The sequence below is a fragment of the Emydura macquarii genome, unplaced genomic scaffold, assembly GCF_026122565.2.
Source record: "Emydura macquarii macquarii isolate MOO-44397 ecotype Brisbane River unplaced genomic scaffold, CSIRO-AGI_Emac_v2 contig_3530, whole genome shotgun sequence".
Lineage (NCBI taxonomy): Eukaryota > Metazoa > Chordata > Testudines > Chelidae > Emydura > Emydura macquarii.
This window is the reverse complement of record NW_027133667.1, coordinates 3,322,240-3,340,523: the sequence shown is the minus strand read 5'-3', so window position 1 is coordinate 3,340,523 and position 18,284 is coordinate 3,322,240. Positions and strand designations below refer to the sequence as shown.

Genomic DNA, 18,284 nt, shown 5'->3' with positions numbered 1-18,284 from the left:
AATTAATTTGGGCTGACATTTGGTTTGATTTTCCTGATGGAAAATTGAAATTTTTGGACGAAATCAAAATTTTGCATGGGTAGATGTCGATTTTTGTGGAAACCAAAATTTTCCACCGAAAAAGAATTTTTGACAAAAAATCCCCCGCCAGCTCTCACAAAATCCTTTTTGTAGCAGCACGTCACAGTCAACTATCTGAATAATAACTAACAAAGGGCGATAACTCACGTGCATGAGCCAAGCTGAGTGCCCAGAGCCGGAGGTAGGATGCTGTGTTGGAGATGCAGCCTAGGCAGTATTCAATTGTGTGGATAGCTTGGTGGACAAACGTGTCTCCAAAATTGAACTGAAATGATGTAAAAATGAAGCTGCTTCATTTGCGCTCATTTAGTGCTGCTTGGTTAACAGAGCATTAAATGCATATTAATGCACTGTGCATTGGTCCCCTTTCCCCTCTTCACTACAATGTGAGCAACACATGGGCATATCACAGGTCAAAAGGACAGGTTTGAAAATTGTTCCACCTCCTTTATTTTCCCGGCCCACCATTCCCAGAACCAAGAAGACTCCTGTGAAAGGTAACTGCTAAAGAACTACTCCATATTTGCCATCCCTACAATTTAACACCTGGGGGAGGGTGGCAGTGAGATTACCACCGTCTTCCTTAGGCTCCCCTAAGGAAATAAACTTAAATTTATGGGTGGGACTGCACAAGATACCTGCTGGCAGTTGCTTCTGGGGATATAGGCTGAATTAGTGCATCTCCTAGGAGCCAGCTCCCTCCCTCCTCAGCCAGCCACATCCTCTTCCCGGACTACCCACTGACTATGCCAGCTCCCTCCCCCTGAAGCATCTGGGTCTGTAGGTAGCTGGTACTGCTGTGAGCCTCACTCCATCTGCTGCCAGAGGCACACATCCTGGGTTCCCCAAGTTCAAATGCATCAGGCCTACTGCCCCTTCCCCCCATTTTATAGGCTGCAAGGTGTAACCCTGAAATAAGTATGGAGCACAAAGGGCCTGATCCAATGCCTACCGAAATCAATGAGAGTCTTTCTTTTGTCGTCAGCGGGTGTTGGATCAGTATATTCAGGTGAGAACAATGCCCAACTTTTGTCACAACCTTAGTTGCCCTCACCTTCCTTTCCAGATTTCAGGGTGTTTTTTAAAATGCAGAACACTTGTGCATTTTCAACCATGACAACTGCTTTTTCTTTGCGATGGGCAAAACCTCAGAAGGTACGGGAGATATTAAACCTTGTGCTGCAGCCAACTCTAACCATTAGCGAGCAGGATGAGACCTACATGGGGATCAGATTGTCCCACATCTGTCTTCTAGATGGTCCTTACACCTTCCTCTGAAGTGAAGTTCTGGCCAATATCAGAGATAGAGTACTGGAGTGGATGGGCCTCAAGTCTGATCCAGTTTGGCAATTCCTAAGTTCCTGTGGTTAGACAGGCACCCAAAATCTCAGAGGTTTATCCTCAAAATCTGAACCTCATGGGTTCACAGAACTGGGTGGGACGATACAAAAGAACAGGTTCTCTCTCTCACAGGAAGCATGTTCCGAGACTCCACACTCTGATGTTATCTCCCTGTTTCCTCTCCCAGCTAAAAACCCAGTGAGGCATGACAATGAACAACAGTAGAGGGGGAGCGGGAGGGGAAGGGTAGTTAAACCTTTCTGAATCTCAGCAACGTTAGACTCAGGTTTAGTCAGAGCGTTAGTTTAAGGTTCAGTGGGCTCTTCTCGTCTAAGGAATTGGTTCAAGAGTTTTCCCTGAAGTTATCAAAAAGGTTGCAAGCAAATTCCAAGTTTTTGGTCTGGCCTTGCAGAATATCGGTCACATTCCAGGCTGACCTATTTGCAGGTAGGATTCATGATGGCTGCTCCTCCCCCTTTCCCATGTGCTGATTTCCCTACCTCTTCGCCGTGATCGTCATGTCCCTCATGGCCACCACTATGGTCTTCCTGACTGGCTTTCTTGGAGTGGTTGGACTCAATGATCTCCACTTCAGTGTCATCAGTGGGGCTCTCTGAAATTGACGGCGACTGGAGCTTTCAAAAAACAAGAGAGAGTGGCTAGGTTTGTATTATTCTAGTTGTTGTAATGGTCCTACAAGTCAATAGATGCACTATATAACTATATCTGCAAGTATGTGGTACATAACTCCCCTACATGGGGATAGCACAGATTATGTGTGACATAATGGTGATTTCAGCAACAGTCAGACATTTATTAGACTAGAGAAACAGTGTATTGCTCTCTCCATCACTAGTAAGAGATAAATACTTTCACTTCTAGAGCATCCTCCATCCAAGGATTGCAACATACTTCCATGCAATAACTTCATCCTCACAACAGCCTGTGAGGCAGGGGGATACCCTCTGCGTTGGGCAGAGGAGGACACTGAGGCACTGGAAACCTCTGATTTTCTCTTTGCCGTTACACTGATGTAAATCAAGAAAATGGGCAGTCAACAGAGTCATGCTGTTATAAGCAAGAGGAGAGAATCGGGCCCACAGAGACTGAGTGGTTTGCTCAAGGTCACACAGTAAGTCTGTGCGAGAGCTGGGAATAGAATCCAGATCTCCTGACTCTATGTCCTGTGACAAAATCTCCAGTCTATTCATCATCATTGTGGAGCACCATCAAAGTGCACAGCATTATAATACAGAGAGAATGATTTGATCCATGCCTCCAGAGACCATAAACTGGTACGTGAAGAGCCCTGTAGCTAACTTAATATACGGCACAATAAAAATGTTGTTATAGTACCGACGTAGCAGCTTTTTAGGACATATCTTGGAATTCTTTAATGCTTCCAACGGGTTTTGTAGGAAAGGTCTCATAATAATGTGTTTTGTTCTGTTGTACCAGTAATCTCTGTGATACCTGCTTATCTCAGAGTTGTCTTGAATGGCATACAAAGAACGCCTTTTGTTGGAGCTGTATAAATCTGGACAAATCTAAGATCCGATTAGAGAGCTGACATATGAAAATCATTGGTTGAAATATGGGGGAAAGACGGAAAGAGGAGAAAAGATATCAGATATTCTTGGCATGAAGCAGAAGCTGGAGTCAATAATGTAAAACTTGCCTGCAAATCCCAGAAGACTTATAAAGTAAGAAGTTACAGGATAAATGTAGTGCTATATACATGTCCTAGGACCTGACTTTCAATGATAGATTATGAGTTACTGGACTGGAAAAGGTCACTGCATCATATAAAAGATACTCCAATCCACTTCATCTAACTACCAAGAAAAGTAAATCATTAGAAACAAATAAAATGAGTTACATACAATAAAGAACAGAATTCCCAAACAACTGTGAGGCTGCAACTTTGACAGTTATACACCATAGAGTAGGACCAGGGGTTTTAAAACTTGTTCATATGCATTCTATCATTTGGGGAAGAAAGCATTATCTGAAAATGGTCAATCACTTTTAAATCATGCATTTTCTCCAGGTATTGCATACATTCCCTGACAGCACCATTTCTGCTCTGCTCCCAGTTTATATGGAGCAAGCGAACAGTCAGAATAGTGTTTGTGAACCGAGCACAGCAGGGAACAGAGGCAATCACCAGACTGCTGGCCTCACAATTACTTTTTTCTGACTGGCTCTGACCTAGGATACGGTTTTCAAAAAGCAATCAGTGTTGGCCTAACTCTGTTCCAATCAAAGTCACTGGTAAAAACCTCCCATTAACGTCAAGGAGAGCAGAGTTCAGTCTTATACTGGGTGCTTTGGAAAATCCCACCCTTGATCTTCAGCTCTGCCGCTATTCTACTGAAAACAGCACTGCCTGCAACTGCTGAGTGCAGCAACAGACTTGTGCCCTTACCATACGTTGAGTTTTCTGGTGACTGGCTCGAAGGACAAAAGGCTTAAATAGGAGCATCCAGGGAACAGCTATCAGGGCAAATATGACCAGAAAGCTCTGGACTTCTTCCTACAATGGACCGAGGGGAAAAAATGTTAAAGGGACATCACAAATGTTTTTTCAAAATGTTTTTCAAGTGCAATTATGGTCAGAAAAGTGATTCAGTAAAAATGTCCCTCCTTCTCACTCAACTGATCTGCTCCCTGTGTGCGTTCAGAGTCTCATCTGCTTGATTGGTGATGAAAACAAACACGGTCTCTCCTTTGGACTCCTGTTAACACTGCAGACCCTACACAGCTATTGGCGAGTGAGTTGGGTTCTATTCCATCGCAGGCTTCATCAACAGTCTTGCTAACTAAGTCCAAACTGCAGGACAGAATTCAGACCTCAGGATGCTGTAGGGTTGCACAGAATGTAACTAAGGGCAGAATTTGTCCTGCAGAACCTTCATCATTGGTGACAGATTATGTACAAGCCAGAAAGAACACAGCTAGACTTTCTGAAACCAGCATGAGTTTTCAGGGTTGGCAGCCAGAAAAAACATATTATCTGACCAAATGGACAGAGCTGGTAAGAAAAGAGTTTTATTTTGGTGTAAAATTTTGACTTTTCATTAAAGTTACAATACCTCCAAACCAAATAATTCTTGGTCAAAAATTTCCCCAAAACAAATAATTTTCAGTTTTCAGCCAAAAATGTTGAGTTTTCAGGTTTCCCAATGAAAAAATAAAAAATTTCAGAGGAAAACAGACACTTTTGGAAACATTTTTGTTTTGTCAAAAACCCAGTTTTATGTCAACAAACGTTTTGATAGAAAATGTACAGGCAGCCTTAAAAATGGAGTCACCTTGAGACAATACAGCCTGCCCAGTTTCTTCCTAGCCTTGACCGTGTCATCACTGGAGTCAGAAAGGGCAGCTTTAGGAATGGGGCCTGTTAGATAACCAGAGCCCCTTCTGCTGTCTGCTCTGAGATTAGGCCCATTTCCTCACTACCAGGGTAACCTGAATACCGGGAAAACAATTCTCCCCAGCCAGTCTGGTACCTGGCAATTGAGTCTCTGTGCGCCTCCCCAATAGCAACATTGATTTCACTGCCCGGAGACAGGATTTGCCTCTGACAGAACAAAAAAAGGGCAGGGTTATACATTAAGAGGAGATTTTTCTTTCACTAGCTAGAACCAAATTCCACCCTAAACAACCCTTACCTACCCACCACACACACAGGTGTGACCGAGGATAGAATTAGACCCTTAGAACTTTTCTCAACAAACCTGAACTGTTTGCAGGGGCATGAACAAAGGGGGACCAAGCAGGATCCCCCAATAATCAGCTCTGCCACTGGCCCTAGTATCTGCCCTGGCCCCGTACCCCTGGATTTCCTTCCCTGAGCCCATCCGGCCCCATCTGCCAGGGTGGGAATTGGGCTGAGTATGGCTGAAGGGATGTGCCTGGGAAAGCGCTCCCGCTGAGCCCCACTAGATGGCCCCTGGAGCAGGGACGCGGGGGCTGGCAACACAGCTCTGCCAGAGGAGGGTGTGGAGGAGTGGGGGGAATCCCATCACTTCCTTGCCCCCAGCCTCCAGTAAGTGTTTGGAGCCTGTTGGAGTGCACAGAAGGGAGCTCGGGACAATGGCAGGGGCAGAAGGCAGCAGGGCGCGGGGTGCGGGGTCGGTGTTTAAAGCGCCCCTCCAAAAGCAGTCCCATTTAAACCCCTGCGCATGCCCCTGACTGACTGAAGGACCAATCTGGGGTCTACACTTTCTAATTTTCCAACTAACAGAGCTCGCGGCTCCCACACACCAGTCAGTGAAGCTGGGCTGAAATGGTTCTCTCCACTTAGGGCAAGTACCTAGGTGTAAAAATACTTGAGTCGTACCTGGTGCGGATACAAAGGGCTGTTTGTAGGATCGTTGTAACTAAACAGAAACATGTTGATGAAGTGGATGAGAATGCTCGGTGCTTTCTGGGACACACGGACATTGAACTGGCACCATTTGAAAATAATCATGAAGACCAGGTAACCAAACAGACAGAGGATAAAGATCATCTCGGGGATGAACTGCAGAATGATGTTTACGGTTCTCTTGAAGTAGCTGGAAAGACAGGACCCCACCAAAGTGACTGGTACGGTATGTGTGGTACAAGATCACTGGGTCATGATTGTGCGGCACATAATTTAATCTCTGAAAAATGAAACTAGCATCATACAGCTATGGAGGGACAAGGGAGAAATGTGTGACCTGGGTCTCCTTGGGGATTGAAGGTACTATTTAGATATCAATATTTTTTTACACATATTCTATTCAGGTTTTACACTTTGCCCTTCGCCATGGTAGCTGAGCACCTATCTAGGTTATTACATGAAAAAGGTACATGAAAAGAATGAAGTTGCAAAAATTAGGGAATGCCAGAATGAAGGTTCCCTGTGCACCCCTAATTCACCCCCCTTGTGTGTGTGTGTGTGTGTGTGTGTGTGTGTGTGTGGTGTGTGCATGGTATAGTCTTTGCTTACATGATCACATCCTATTTTTCCACAGGATCCCGGCCTCATTCAGCGCACAGGATGGACAATGCTCACTGAATGAGCAGCTATTCAATGTTTTGTTTTCTCCTTACTATTCAGTGTGTCACCCCAGGCACACTGTGCATTGAATACAGAATTATTAATTTCCTTACGGGCTTTTCTATAGTGTTCTCATCAGTTGACATTAGTTCTGAACAGACATTAGTGAATTTATCTTCACCGCACCCCTCGGAGGTGAAAGGTTTTTAGGCCCATTTTACAGATGGGGAACTGAGGCATACAAATGAAAGTCAAAAGTCCCCAGTGATTTTCGGTGCTCAATTTGAGGCACCCAGGGCCTGAGTTTTCACAGTACTTAGTGTTCACAGCACAGCTCCCGTTAATTGCCGTTGCAGCTGTGAGTGCTCAGTGCTTCTGCAGATCAGACCCCAGGGTCTCAAGTTGGGCACTCAAAAAATGAGGAACACACAGTTAGGGGCCACCTGTGAAAAGTTTGGTTTAAGGGACTTGCCCAGCATCACATAGGAACGCTGTGGCAGAGGCAGGGACAGAATCCATTTCTGCAGGGCAGCATTCAAATGCCTTAACTATGAGGCTGTCCCTTCTATTCCTGCAATTCCCTGCCTTCTTCACTACGCACCTTCCAACTTTTCAACAAAGGAGGGTTCTATAGACAGCCTCATTCACTACGCAATCTTGCTTCATCCCCAGAACAGTCTGGGTTTTTTGGATGTATTATACATATAGGACCTGATCCAAAACCCATGAAGTCAATAGAAAGACTTCCATTGACTTAGTGGGCTCTGAAACAGGCTCATAGAGAGATATTTTAGTAGAAAAGCTATAGATTCCACATTGAAAACTGACAACACTTCTGTATCTCTGAAAATACTTTGTGACATCAAGAAGAGAGCGAGCACTCAGGAGAACAGCTACAACCCTAATTAAGAAGAGATTGTGAAAACTGGCGATCTATTGCACTTGGCTTGCTTACAGCAATGAATTGAAACCGTGATGTGAGTCAATAATGCAGATGGAGAAAGCCCGTGCGGAGGCAAAATTCACTTCACCCACACTAAACCAAAGAATCAGTCTCTGACCCTGTCTACACTTACCTCCGAGATTTGGCGGCAGTCGACGGGAGTTACGCAAGCTACGCAAAAAACTTGCATAACTCCCGTCGACTTCTCTGCTCCTCTTCTGCGCACTGTCTTCACTGCACTGCGCCGATGGGAACCGTGTTCCCGTCGACGCAGCGCTACGCCACTTGAGAAGGTGGTCTTAGTAGGTCGATTTCTGGATTGACTGAGCGGGTCTTCACTGACCGCACAGTCGATCCGGAGAAATCGATCTGACGGTGGCGACTTTGCCGCCATCAGTGTAGCCGTAGCCTTAGTGTGGGTGAAGTGCAGGTGTGGGGCAAGGGCAGGGTGAGCAGGATTGCTGCCTGGCCGTCCTGTTGCTGCTATGCCACCCTATGAACCTTGGAGCTGTTATGGGACACAATTCTATTTCCTCACCTATCTAGGTTCTCATACTATGTTCATCACTGTATACGAGCACCCACTCAGATCCCACTGGCACTGCAAATTGTAACTATGTTGTAAACGAGTCCTCTAACTCAGCTGTGAAGTGCTCCTGGACCTTACTTCCAACCTGTTTTCATACAGGCTTCTGGGCCTTGTTTCTTCTAAAGTGCTGTGTACTCTAAAGAGATACTGTGATACAAACAACGGCCCAAGGTTTTTGTCTACTTACAAGGATTTATAAGATCCCATCCACACTAAAACATGTTGCAGCTAGGCTGAGGGACAACTGTGTTGTGACTGGGGCCATTGACTCCGTTACAGCAGTGGTATAAAAGTGAATAGTACAGGGAATGTTGGGCTGGTGAGAATTTTCTGCAAGGCTGAGTTCACAGGGCTAGGTTTGCAATGGAAAAGGCCAGGAATGCAAATCAGTGGAAGCTAAGTCTGTGGAAAATACATAAGACATAAGCACATACGAATAACTTGCTGATAAGGATAAAATATTCTGGCAAACACTTGATCCTTATCAGAATTTTCCACTGTACCAGAGTAGCGTGTGGTGCCCATGCTCCACAAGGAGTTAAAGACAAGAAGGTATTCATGAAGAGCAGCAGCAGGCCTAGAGTCCAGGCCTCTAGCACAGTAATCCAGGTCAGCAACACATGCAAGCATTAAAAACACAACGGTAAAGCAATTAAACTTACATGTGGTTGAAAAGGCTGAGTATGACCCCAAAGACCATCTGCGTAATGCCCATGACAACAGACATCTTCATTTTGTAGGAGTTCAAAAACGTCAGCTTGTTTGCAGCAATGTTCCAGATCTTTAGAAAAGCGAACGGAGAGAGAAAGATGAAAACAGAAGGATTTTCAGGAGTTCTTTTGATAATGGCAGGTAAAAATCATTACACCCTTAATTTCAAACGCCATCAAACTACTTTTGCTCGTTCTACTATGACCTGATACAAAATGACTGAAATCTAGGTCTGACTCATAGTACTCATAATTAAATAAAGCTCTTCATCCAAAGATTTCAAAGGTAACTATTATCCTGTTTGTAAACAGATGAGGAAACTGAGGCACAGAGTGTTGCAGTGACCTGTCTAAGATCACACGCATGGCAGGCAAGTGGAAGAGCTGTTAATACAACCCTGATCTCTCTCCAGTGCCATGCACTAGCCATTAGACTGTGCTGTCTCTCTCCCTACAGCAGAGATGGAATGCAAACGTCCTGCCTGCCTGCATCCACCATAAAAAAAAAAGTCTCCATGTTCATGGGAGGAAACAGTGATCGGTAGAACACATGTTCATTTCAACTCAGGAAAAACTCTTCTCATTCATGAAACTGAAAGACAGCTCTGGTCACCACTTAAAGGAGTAGCAGTCAGGAATTCTCAAACTGTTTTTGCTGAGACTCCCTTTGAAAATATTTCAGGCTATGATGACCCTCCCCCGAGAGTGCTGACATCCCCCCCCCCCATGCATGTCACCTTACCAGCATGTGTGGGGGCTGACAGCTTGTGACCCCCTCCCATAATAACCTTGTGACCCCCTGCGGGGTCACGACCTCCAGTTTGAGAATCCCTGGAGCTGAACCATTATGGTTATGGCAAAAATTGAACTAGATCAAAAGGCAGGAAAGCCTGTAAGAAAACCAGAGGGTTCATCGGACTACCTGGCTCTGAGGGAGTAATTAAGGATGAAAAGAACGTTGCATTGCGTGTAATTCAAACAATTTCTTTGCCTCACTTTTCACTGCAGAGGATGTTGAATAGATGCCCTCTACTGAACTTTTCTTTTCAGGCAATACATGAGAGATCCAGTATAAAAAAGGTTGGAGGTTGGGAAGGGAGATTTGCTGGGAAAGTAACATACTAGCTGCTACACACTCCTTAGACTAGGATGTCCTGTAATTATGAAGAAGACCCCAGCATAGACGGAACTCATCATCTACGGTGACTATTTTGCTTCGAAGTATAAAGACACCGTACCATCAGAAAAGTATTCTTAACAAAAGAAACAAGCCAGGCCTTTATAGTGAGTGAATCTGGTTAAATCCCATAGAAATGTTCATGTTAACAAATCAGAGAGACAAGGCGGGTGAGATAATATCTTTTATTGGATCATCTTCTGTTGCTGAGAGAAAGATATTACCTCACCCACCTTGTCTCTCTCAGATCCTGGGACCGACATGGCCACAACACCCCTGCAAACACAAGAAGAAAGGTGCGACGCTCCATTTCCTTACTGCCTGCTTCATTGTTAGGGTTATTGTTAGAGAACAATACTTTCGGCTAAACCTGTACTGGCAAGCAAAGCTGCCATCTAGTGGCCAGTTAGGCGCATCACAGTTTTTTTTGTCTGCTTTCTTGTTGCTGCATCACCTTCCAGTTAAATTACACAGCGGGGATCATTGCTTTGTTTCAATAAAATCCAATTAACTAAAAACATTTATTATGCAGCAAAGCCCAGGTCCTGCCCTAAATCTAACTGACCCAGCCACTGGTGGTTTACCACAGTGCAGGGGAATCCTCAGATGGCATACATAATGTCACTGTTATGTCTTCTATGCACGGCCAGTGGACATGGCCATGGTCCACTTATGCCCTCCTCCCCCCACATCCTTGGCTGCCAGGATAGCCCATGAGGAGAATTAGCATCCAGAGTAAATGAAAGCATATGGCTGTTCTAATTTACACCAATGACTGGACACACATGGTCCCAGGAGTTGGGGAGGTGGCTTAAACCCTGACCTTACTGCCACTTCTTAAAGTGCACTGAATTCTCCTCAGCTACTCTTCTGGGTCTGGGCCTAGGACACTAACATGTTACTGTGCAGCTATGAAATGAGTGGGGGTTTCTTGGCCTTGTTTTCTGAAAATGAAATTGCATCTAGTTCTTCTACCAGTAGGGGGATGAGAATGAAAGGGAAGCAAGGAAGATTGGCTCTAATGACCCCTTGATGCTAACTGAATACCATACACAGCACGGAGGAAAGGGGTTCCCACAAAGCTGCAATGATGGGGTGTCAGATTTCAATACCGCCGATTTGGAGACATTAATAATACTTGCATTTATTTAGTGCTTTAAATGTTCAAAGCACTGTCCACACATTAAGGAGTTAATCCTCAAAGCAAACTCCTGCGACAGATAGGTACACGGTACACCCTCCTTATGCAGATGGGTAAGTCGAGTCTGGAGACTCACAGGCAGAGCCAGGATTAGAACTTCCCAATTCCCAAACCCGTGTTCCTACCACCAGACCACACTGCCTCTCTCTACTGGGCACGGGATGAGAGGAAGGAATATTGTGCTAAAAATCCTTGCATGCTGAAGTGAGCATCCTAAAAGGGCTCCATAAGGAAGGTGTAATGGACTTGCAAAGAGCAGGAAGTGGCCAATGTGGCTTCAAGAGGGATTGCTTGCATATCCGAAGGCTAGACAGAAGCTGCTGATATAGTAGATAGGTAGAAGTGGGGAGGGAATATAACTAAAGATCTTGACCAACTGAGTTTTATTACCGGATCAATTCCAAATGGATATGGATTTCCTGAGTAGACTCCAGGGACCGCTGGATCCAACTGCAATACATTATTGTCTTCAAGATCATGGAGTCTACAACAGAAAAGAGATGCCTCAACCTGAGGTGTATTTATATCAAGAATGATAAGGACTACACAATTTAAAATATCATTTACCCAAGGCCTACAAGGGCATTGTGTATGTGCGTATACTCAGGGCCCCCACATGGGCGGGGGGGAAAGGGTACACTTTATCAGGGCCCGGCCCAGGCTGTAACCCCCATTACCATGAGGAAACATTTTTTCATGGCTCATGAGATTATATGTGTGGGATGAGGGATTGTGGTATGTGTGTGGGAGGGGGCCTGTGTTACACGATTGTACTGGGCCCAAAAAAATTACGCTTGGGCCCTGCATATACTATGTATAAGAGTGTATGTGTGTGTACACACGTGTATATGTCGGATATACAAGGCCTGACACTCCTATTCCAGCTACTGTAATTCAGGGAGGAAACACATCGAGGTGGCACCCTGAAAGATTCTGGAACTCCTACGCATTTACTCTCCAGCACTTTGTTTGCTTGCATCGTCATTGGAAAGTGTGAGGGAATGGCATAAATCTACTTTTCCCTGATGTGTTGGATACTAGGGGCGAGATCCTCACCCTCATTCCAGCCTCGTCACACCAGGTAAAAGGGCTGGAGCCGTACAGCCCTCCCTGCTGCAACGGGAAGCGGCAGCTGTGGAGCTCCTGCCTCCCAAGGGCCAGCTCCAGCTTAAACTGAGCTCCCCAGGCAGCCGAACCCCCGAGCTGCCCTGCCTCCCCCACCTGCAGCACAGGTCTCCCCTCCTTCCCCTCCCAGTGCCTCATGGGGTGTGAGCGGGGTGAAGGGACGGGACTGAGCCCTCGGGGGTGAGGTGGGGCAGCAATGAGCCCAGGGAGGATGAGAGGGGACAGTAAGGAGACCAGGGGAGGAAGGTGGGGGGCCAGTGAGGAGCCCAGAGATGGGGGGGTGGGGTGGCAGTGAGGAGCCCATGGGGTGTGGGAAGGGGCAGTAAGGTGCTCAGAGAGGGCTCAGGGCAGTAAAGTGTTGGGGGGGGGGGAGGAAGGAGTCCCACAGCAGAGCATAAGGCCAGGGCTGGGCATCAGAGCGAGGACGGGTTCTTGGGGAGAAGAGGTGGAGTGGGGGCGGGGCCTCAGGAGAAAGGCCAGGTGGGGCGGGGCCTCATGAGGGGCGGGGCCTCATGAGGGGCGGGGCCTCGGTCCAAGGGCTGGTGGCCCCCCCCACACTTCTAGGGAGCTTCTGGCGCACCGTAGCCTCTCCAAAGGAAAGAGTCATGCGCTGCCTATGGGCAGACTCTGGAAGTAAAAGGGGGCTGGGAAAGGCACAGTGGGAGGAAAGCGGAGGAGTGAGAGAGGTGAGGAATGGGAAAGCCAGGTCATGCTCCCAGGTGCCAGGGTGATGGAGTCCACTATGCTTACAGTGGCCCTCTCCCCAAGTCAGCAACTATTTTAAGGATCTGTTAAAACAGACCTTGATTTTCAGATGAGATTTGTTCAAATGTGAATTCAGCCAAACGGCCTGATTCATTCACATGTGAATTCACCCCAGGGATTCAGCCCACCCCTGCATGCATCCTCAGCCGGTTTTTATTTAAATGCCCATGGAATAAAACATTGTTCCATTATGCATCTTCTGGCGTTTTTGTTTTTACATCATTTACCACTTACTTCCACGTGTTATTAAACATGGGGCGGACGTGCCAGGAAGAACCAAAGATGTTGAAAGATTTGGAGAAGCAGTCATTGTAGATAAAGCCAGTGTAAATGGAGAATATGCCCATGAGCAGGATCAGGTAGCGTCCACCAAAGAAAGTGTTCCAAATCTGCAAAGGAAGAATTCAGAGAGAATAAGCTGTGACGTTAGGCCGCCCCCCAAAAAAGCCAAGCAACTTTGCAAGTTGCATGGCCCAACTCTGACCTTTGAAGATATATTATAGAAAAATACAATGGCAGTGAGGGTCATTCCTTATAAGTAGACTAGAGCTTTGATATGCACGTGTATGGTTGGTAGTTATTTGATGTTATTTACATATCTCTTGTCAGAGGTTCGCTAGCTTCCCTGTCTATCACTGTACTATTGAGTAAGAGTTCAAAAGGAACATATGACCATTTAGATGGGACTTTGAATGTAACAATACTATGGTTTGTATTTCTCTTTGAAGTTTAAGTAGTAAATATCTGTAAATGGCCAATTACCTTGTGCTAATGTTACTAGTTACCAGTGTGCTCAGGACATGGTACTTCAGAGTCCCAAGTAATCATCTATTAATTGTTCAAGGAGATACCTGCTGTCAAGAAAGTATCGGTCAGCCTGCACGGAGCTAGAAAAGATTTTAGGGGACTGATCCTTTTATCTCAAATCTGTCCAAGCTTGTCAGGGAAAGTTTGGATCGCAAGATTGAGATCTTAGCACCCGCCTGGAATCACCCTGCCAATTCTTATGGGAAAATTTGAACAAACTCTGCACATGGACTATTTAGTCTTCATTCTTCTGGATCAATTCATCGACAACTGAAGCTGTGAATTGAAGGACCGAGGCCCATCCAGGCACTGGATGTATACCAGAGGGACTATACATGCCTGCAAACTCCACAGTTCTACTGGAAACCTGATGTATACGGACTTTCCAATCATTCGTATGTATGTGATTGCTTTGATCATTTAACACTTCTCTTATGGTTTTTTTCTTTCCTTTTATAATAAACCTTTAGTTTTAGTTACTAAAGGATTGGCTGGCAGCGTGGTATTTTGGGTAAGATCCAAACTTATATTGATCTGGTACTGTGGCTGACCCTTTGGAGTCAGAAGAACCTTTTTGGTAAAGAGCATAGAGTTTAAATAACTGGTCTCTTTACTGGACCTAGTGGCCAACTGGGAGCTAGAGACTGAAATGCAGTAAAGGGGGCTGGGTATATTTTTATTTTAGCTTCTTGATAACCAGTGTGGGGAATCAGAAGCACTGTTTGCGGCTGGTTGGGAAGTCTGACTTCAGTGTCACCCACCAGTGCTGGGAGAATCTGCTCTCCTTTTACAGCCTGCCCTGACCTTGGCATTTTCAGGTGGCTACCCTGGGCACGGACGGGTCATATAAGCAACCATCACATGTCAAAACAATGCTCACACTATGGAGCAAGCCTTGAGAGAGGAATTCTTCTGCAGGCGTTCACTCTCTCATTCACTCCCTGTATTTCCAGATGTTCATGCTTGGATAAGATGCTCCTACATAAATGGCAGAATTTCAGAAGTGCTGAAAACCCAGCAGCACCCAGTGATTTTAATGGGAGCCGCTGGTTGCTCAACCTTTTTGAAAATCAGGCCACTGAGACCCCCTAAATATGCATGGAAGAGCCAAACTTTCAGGTCCTATTTTTGAAAAGCTGAGCCCCAATTTGCACGTACAACTGCCAGCTGGAGTTTTGTACAGACATAGAAGTGGGTGCGTGAAACTGCAGGTGCAGAGTTAGAGTGTGTTGGGGGCAATCTGGCCCTCTGCATTATAACTAGACGGAGGAACGACTTGCCAAAGAGCTACGCATCTTCGTTTTACAGAAGAAAATTCAATGAACGTTTTGGGGTCTAGACACCGTCAGTCTCGAGGCAGAGTTTTTGGACCTGTCGCGAGGCTGGCAGGAGGCATTCAGCTCTAGGAAACTCACCTCATTCGTGCTTTTCTGAGCCATAAGTGTCTTCTCATTAGTGACCATCCAGAGGGCAAAGCCCAGCATGACAGCGCCATGGCCGCAATCTCCAAACATCACCGCGAACAAGAAAGGGAAGGTAATTATCGTGTACGGAGCTGTCAGAAGGAAACAGGCAGGAGCTCAGTTGGACTGAAGGACTTCAGCAGGAAGACCGGTGCAGACTGAATCGCACCAGGACATCTCCTGGGAGATGCGGACAAACCCCCTTTCAATGGAAAATGGGGCAAACACCTGCCTGCGACTATGAGCACCAGTCACAAATGACGGAGCACGTCGGACCTGACGTCCCCTTCGCCGGGGGCCTGAAGGACAGTCACCAGCTCGCTGCTGCGGCAACAGGCTGGCTATCAAATCTAGCTACACACGGGCAATCGTTGCTACCTACCCAAGCCATACGAAAGAAGAAGGAGGAAGCAGCCTTTTAAGTCAGTCACTAGGGTCAGAGGGCCAAATTCTATGTAAAGAGGTGCCGTTTCCCTGAAGTCAATGGAGCGGCACTAATTTGCACCATTGGAGAATTTGCTTCAAATTTCTCTAACCGCTGTAACAACGAGAGTCCTGTAACATCTTAAAGACTAACAAATTTCTGTGGGCATAACCTTTCGTGATCTGACGAAGTGGGCTGCAGCCCACGAAAGCTTATGCCCGCAGAAGTTTGTTAGTCTTTAAGATGCTACAGGACTCTGATTGTTTTTGCTGTGTACATACTAACACGACTACCCCTCTGGAACTTTCTGTCAGCTGTGACATACATGTTCTTGGCTCACGAAGTGTGGTCAGAGACCAGACGCCCTCCCCTCTGACCTAAACCCTTAGCAGGGCCGCCTCTTCAGGCTGTCGCAACCCAAGTGTCTTTTTACCTGGATTCATCTCCCTGTAACTCCCCACGCCGTAGGCATCTACAATGTTCTGGAAGCCTGCAGTGAACTTGTTGGTTCTGTTGAAGGTGGGTGGGGCCATCTTAGACTGTACCGCAGTCAGGATAGGGGAGATGGTAGAGCCACTACGTTCCTGCAAACGGGTGACAAAGATGGAAGTGAAATGGTGGGGGTGAACGTTAGCACCTTTTTTTACTAGTCATGCGCTGTTTGGCCAAGAAACCTCGTCTGTGGAATAGCATTTGGCTAGTGAGCATGTCTGCATCATGTCTTTAGCCCACTGTCTCCCAGCATCGGGAGCAGGTCCTCTCTGAGATGGGATAGACAGACTAGCCCCAGCAGACTCAGGGCAGTGGTGTTGGGTGAAACTGCACATTGCTACCCTTTGCTCAGTCCCCCGCGGCAAACATGCTCTCAAAGGTGTTAGTGTAGTGGCAGGCAGCTCAATGGTGGCCACCCTCCTCCCCTCCTTTCTCTGAGTGGGCCTAATGCTGCAGGGTGCTCAGAGTCACTCAACGTAGAACTCAGTTCACCCATGACAGCACACGCGGCCCAGCTCCAGACGCACCCAAGGAGGTCCCCGCCCACCCTGAGCCGCAAGTATCTGCCTGTCAGGGAATGAGGACAGGCGCCACCAGAAAAGGGAGAGCCAAAAATAAGAACAGACTAGGAAATGGAGGGAAAAGAGAGGGACAGAGGAAGACACTGGACAGAAGGAAAAGCAGCTATGGTGGCACCTGTGTCTGGGAGTCCATTCCAAAGCAAGAAAGGGTCTCCAATAAAAAGCAGTTGGGAAGCACTCACCATTCCCTGCTGGAGCGCCCTTTTTATCCTGCCCGTGTCAGCCACTGGGAACCAGATCTCAGCGATGACACACTGCTGGGTGACGTCGATGTTACAGCAATTCAGGACGTGGTAAATGGCCTTGATTTTCTTCACCTTGATCCCCCACGTCCACAAGTTCGCAGCCGCCTCATGCAGCAGCCGCTGGCGGTGGGATTCTGTCTGGGTTATCACCTGCAAGCAAAGCATGGGCAATACTGAAGCAACGGGGACTTATTTGGTGCCATTCAACTGTGTTTTAGGGAAGCCTGGGGTAGGATTGCAGGTATTCAGTATGAGTCAGCCAAACATCTGATGATGTCATTCAAATATGTCTGCAGGTGGAGGCGATTGCCAATCTCTGGAAAGCTGAAAGGCTGGGGGGGATTTATAGCAGCTTAATTCCTTTTAAGACATTTTCCAAGAAAGTGGCGCAGTAGCTGATACTATACTGCCAGGGCACATTTCTCCTGACGCCAGAAATGTAAAGCTCTGCTCATTACGGGCTTGATCCTGCAAGGTGCTGAGATATTTCTTGCAGATACTGAGCACCTTCAACTCTCGATGACACCTTCAGGAGTTACTGAGCAGTGACCGCAGGGTGCAGGATCAGGCCCTCGTTCAGTTTCTGTCAAGAAGACCTCCACGGCTAACAAGCACCGAGAGGAGTCTGCCTGGCTAAGGAGGCAGGCAGAATTAAAAGCAAAATACTGATCCCTTGGCTAGCCAGCGGTGAAACCATCAGGGGGTCAGTCTGACGTGAGTATTTACAAAGGTCACGTCAAAAAAATATCAGCATCTCCAACTGCAAGATGGGAAGGTCTGGAATAGCAACAGAGAATTGTGTTGCACGGAGCACCATGACAGAAATTTGCATAACATAACAAGTCAAGGCTGCACACCCAATGCAAGATTCTCATTTTCAAACAGAGGAAATCCGTGTCTTTATAAATGGGTGGGAGCATTTTAGTTTAACCATCGCACTCTTCTAGAGACCCATCCTGACTTCAGCAGCACTACGCACGCACCGGAGTCTGGCCCACAGCACTGGGCCCCTACTTCTTATTCCGCGCAAGCAGCATCCTTATTATGCCAGTGCAATGCACGCCCTCCTGCCTTACAGGTTAGTGTGGGGCTAAATAGGGGCTGGGGGACAAAAGTCAAAGCAATCAAAACAAATGGGTTTTGCAAAACTCAGCATGATTCAAAGACAACAGAATTCACAGACTACCTAGGTGCCTACTAACCAGCAAAATAAGAGATTTAAGGCCAGTCCAGATCAATGGGAATCTTTCTACAGATTTGCAATGTGAGTTGGATCAGGTCCTTTAAGAGCCAAGGTCACCTGTAGGA

General features: G+C 46.6%; 1 protein-coding gene across 2 annotated transcripts in view; it reads right to left on the bottom strand.

Annotated features, from left to right (window-relative positions):
* The window catches only part of ATP6V0A4 (ATPase H+ transporting V0 subunit a4), a 64,605-nt gene that overhangs the window by 4,454 nt on the left and 41,867 nt on the right, over positions 1 to 18,284 (bottom strand). For both annotated transcript variants that reach the window (XM_067536338.1, XM_067536337.1), the window contains exons 10-19: positions 16,914 to 17,126; positions 16,092 to 16,242; positions 15,187 to 15,326; positions 13,199 to 13,353; positions 11,465 to 11,558; positions 8,649 to 8,767; positions 5,768 to 5,984; positions 3,851 to 3,958; positions 1,923 to 2,057; positions 229 to 346 (exon numbers count right to left, since the gene is read on the bottom strand). In XM_067536338.1, the coding sequence (XP_067392439.1) occupies positions 229 to 346; positions 1,923 to 2,057; positions 3,851 to 3,958; positions 5,768 to 5,984; positions 8,649 to 8,767; positions 11,465 to 11,558; positions 13,199 to 13,353; positions 15,187 to 15,326; positions 16,092 to 16,242; positions 16,914 to 17,126 (1,450 nt within the window). The remainder of the gene's footprint in view (positions 1 to 228; positions 347 to 1,922; positions 2,058 to 3,850; positions 3,959 to 5,767; positions 5,985 to 8,648; positions 8,768 to 11,464; positions 11,559 to 13,198; positions 13,354 to 15,186; positions 15,327 to 16,091; positions 16,243 to 16,913; positions 17,127 to 18,284) is intronic.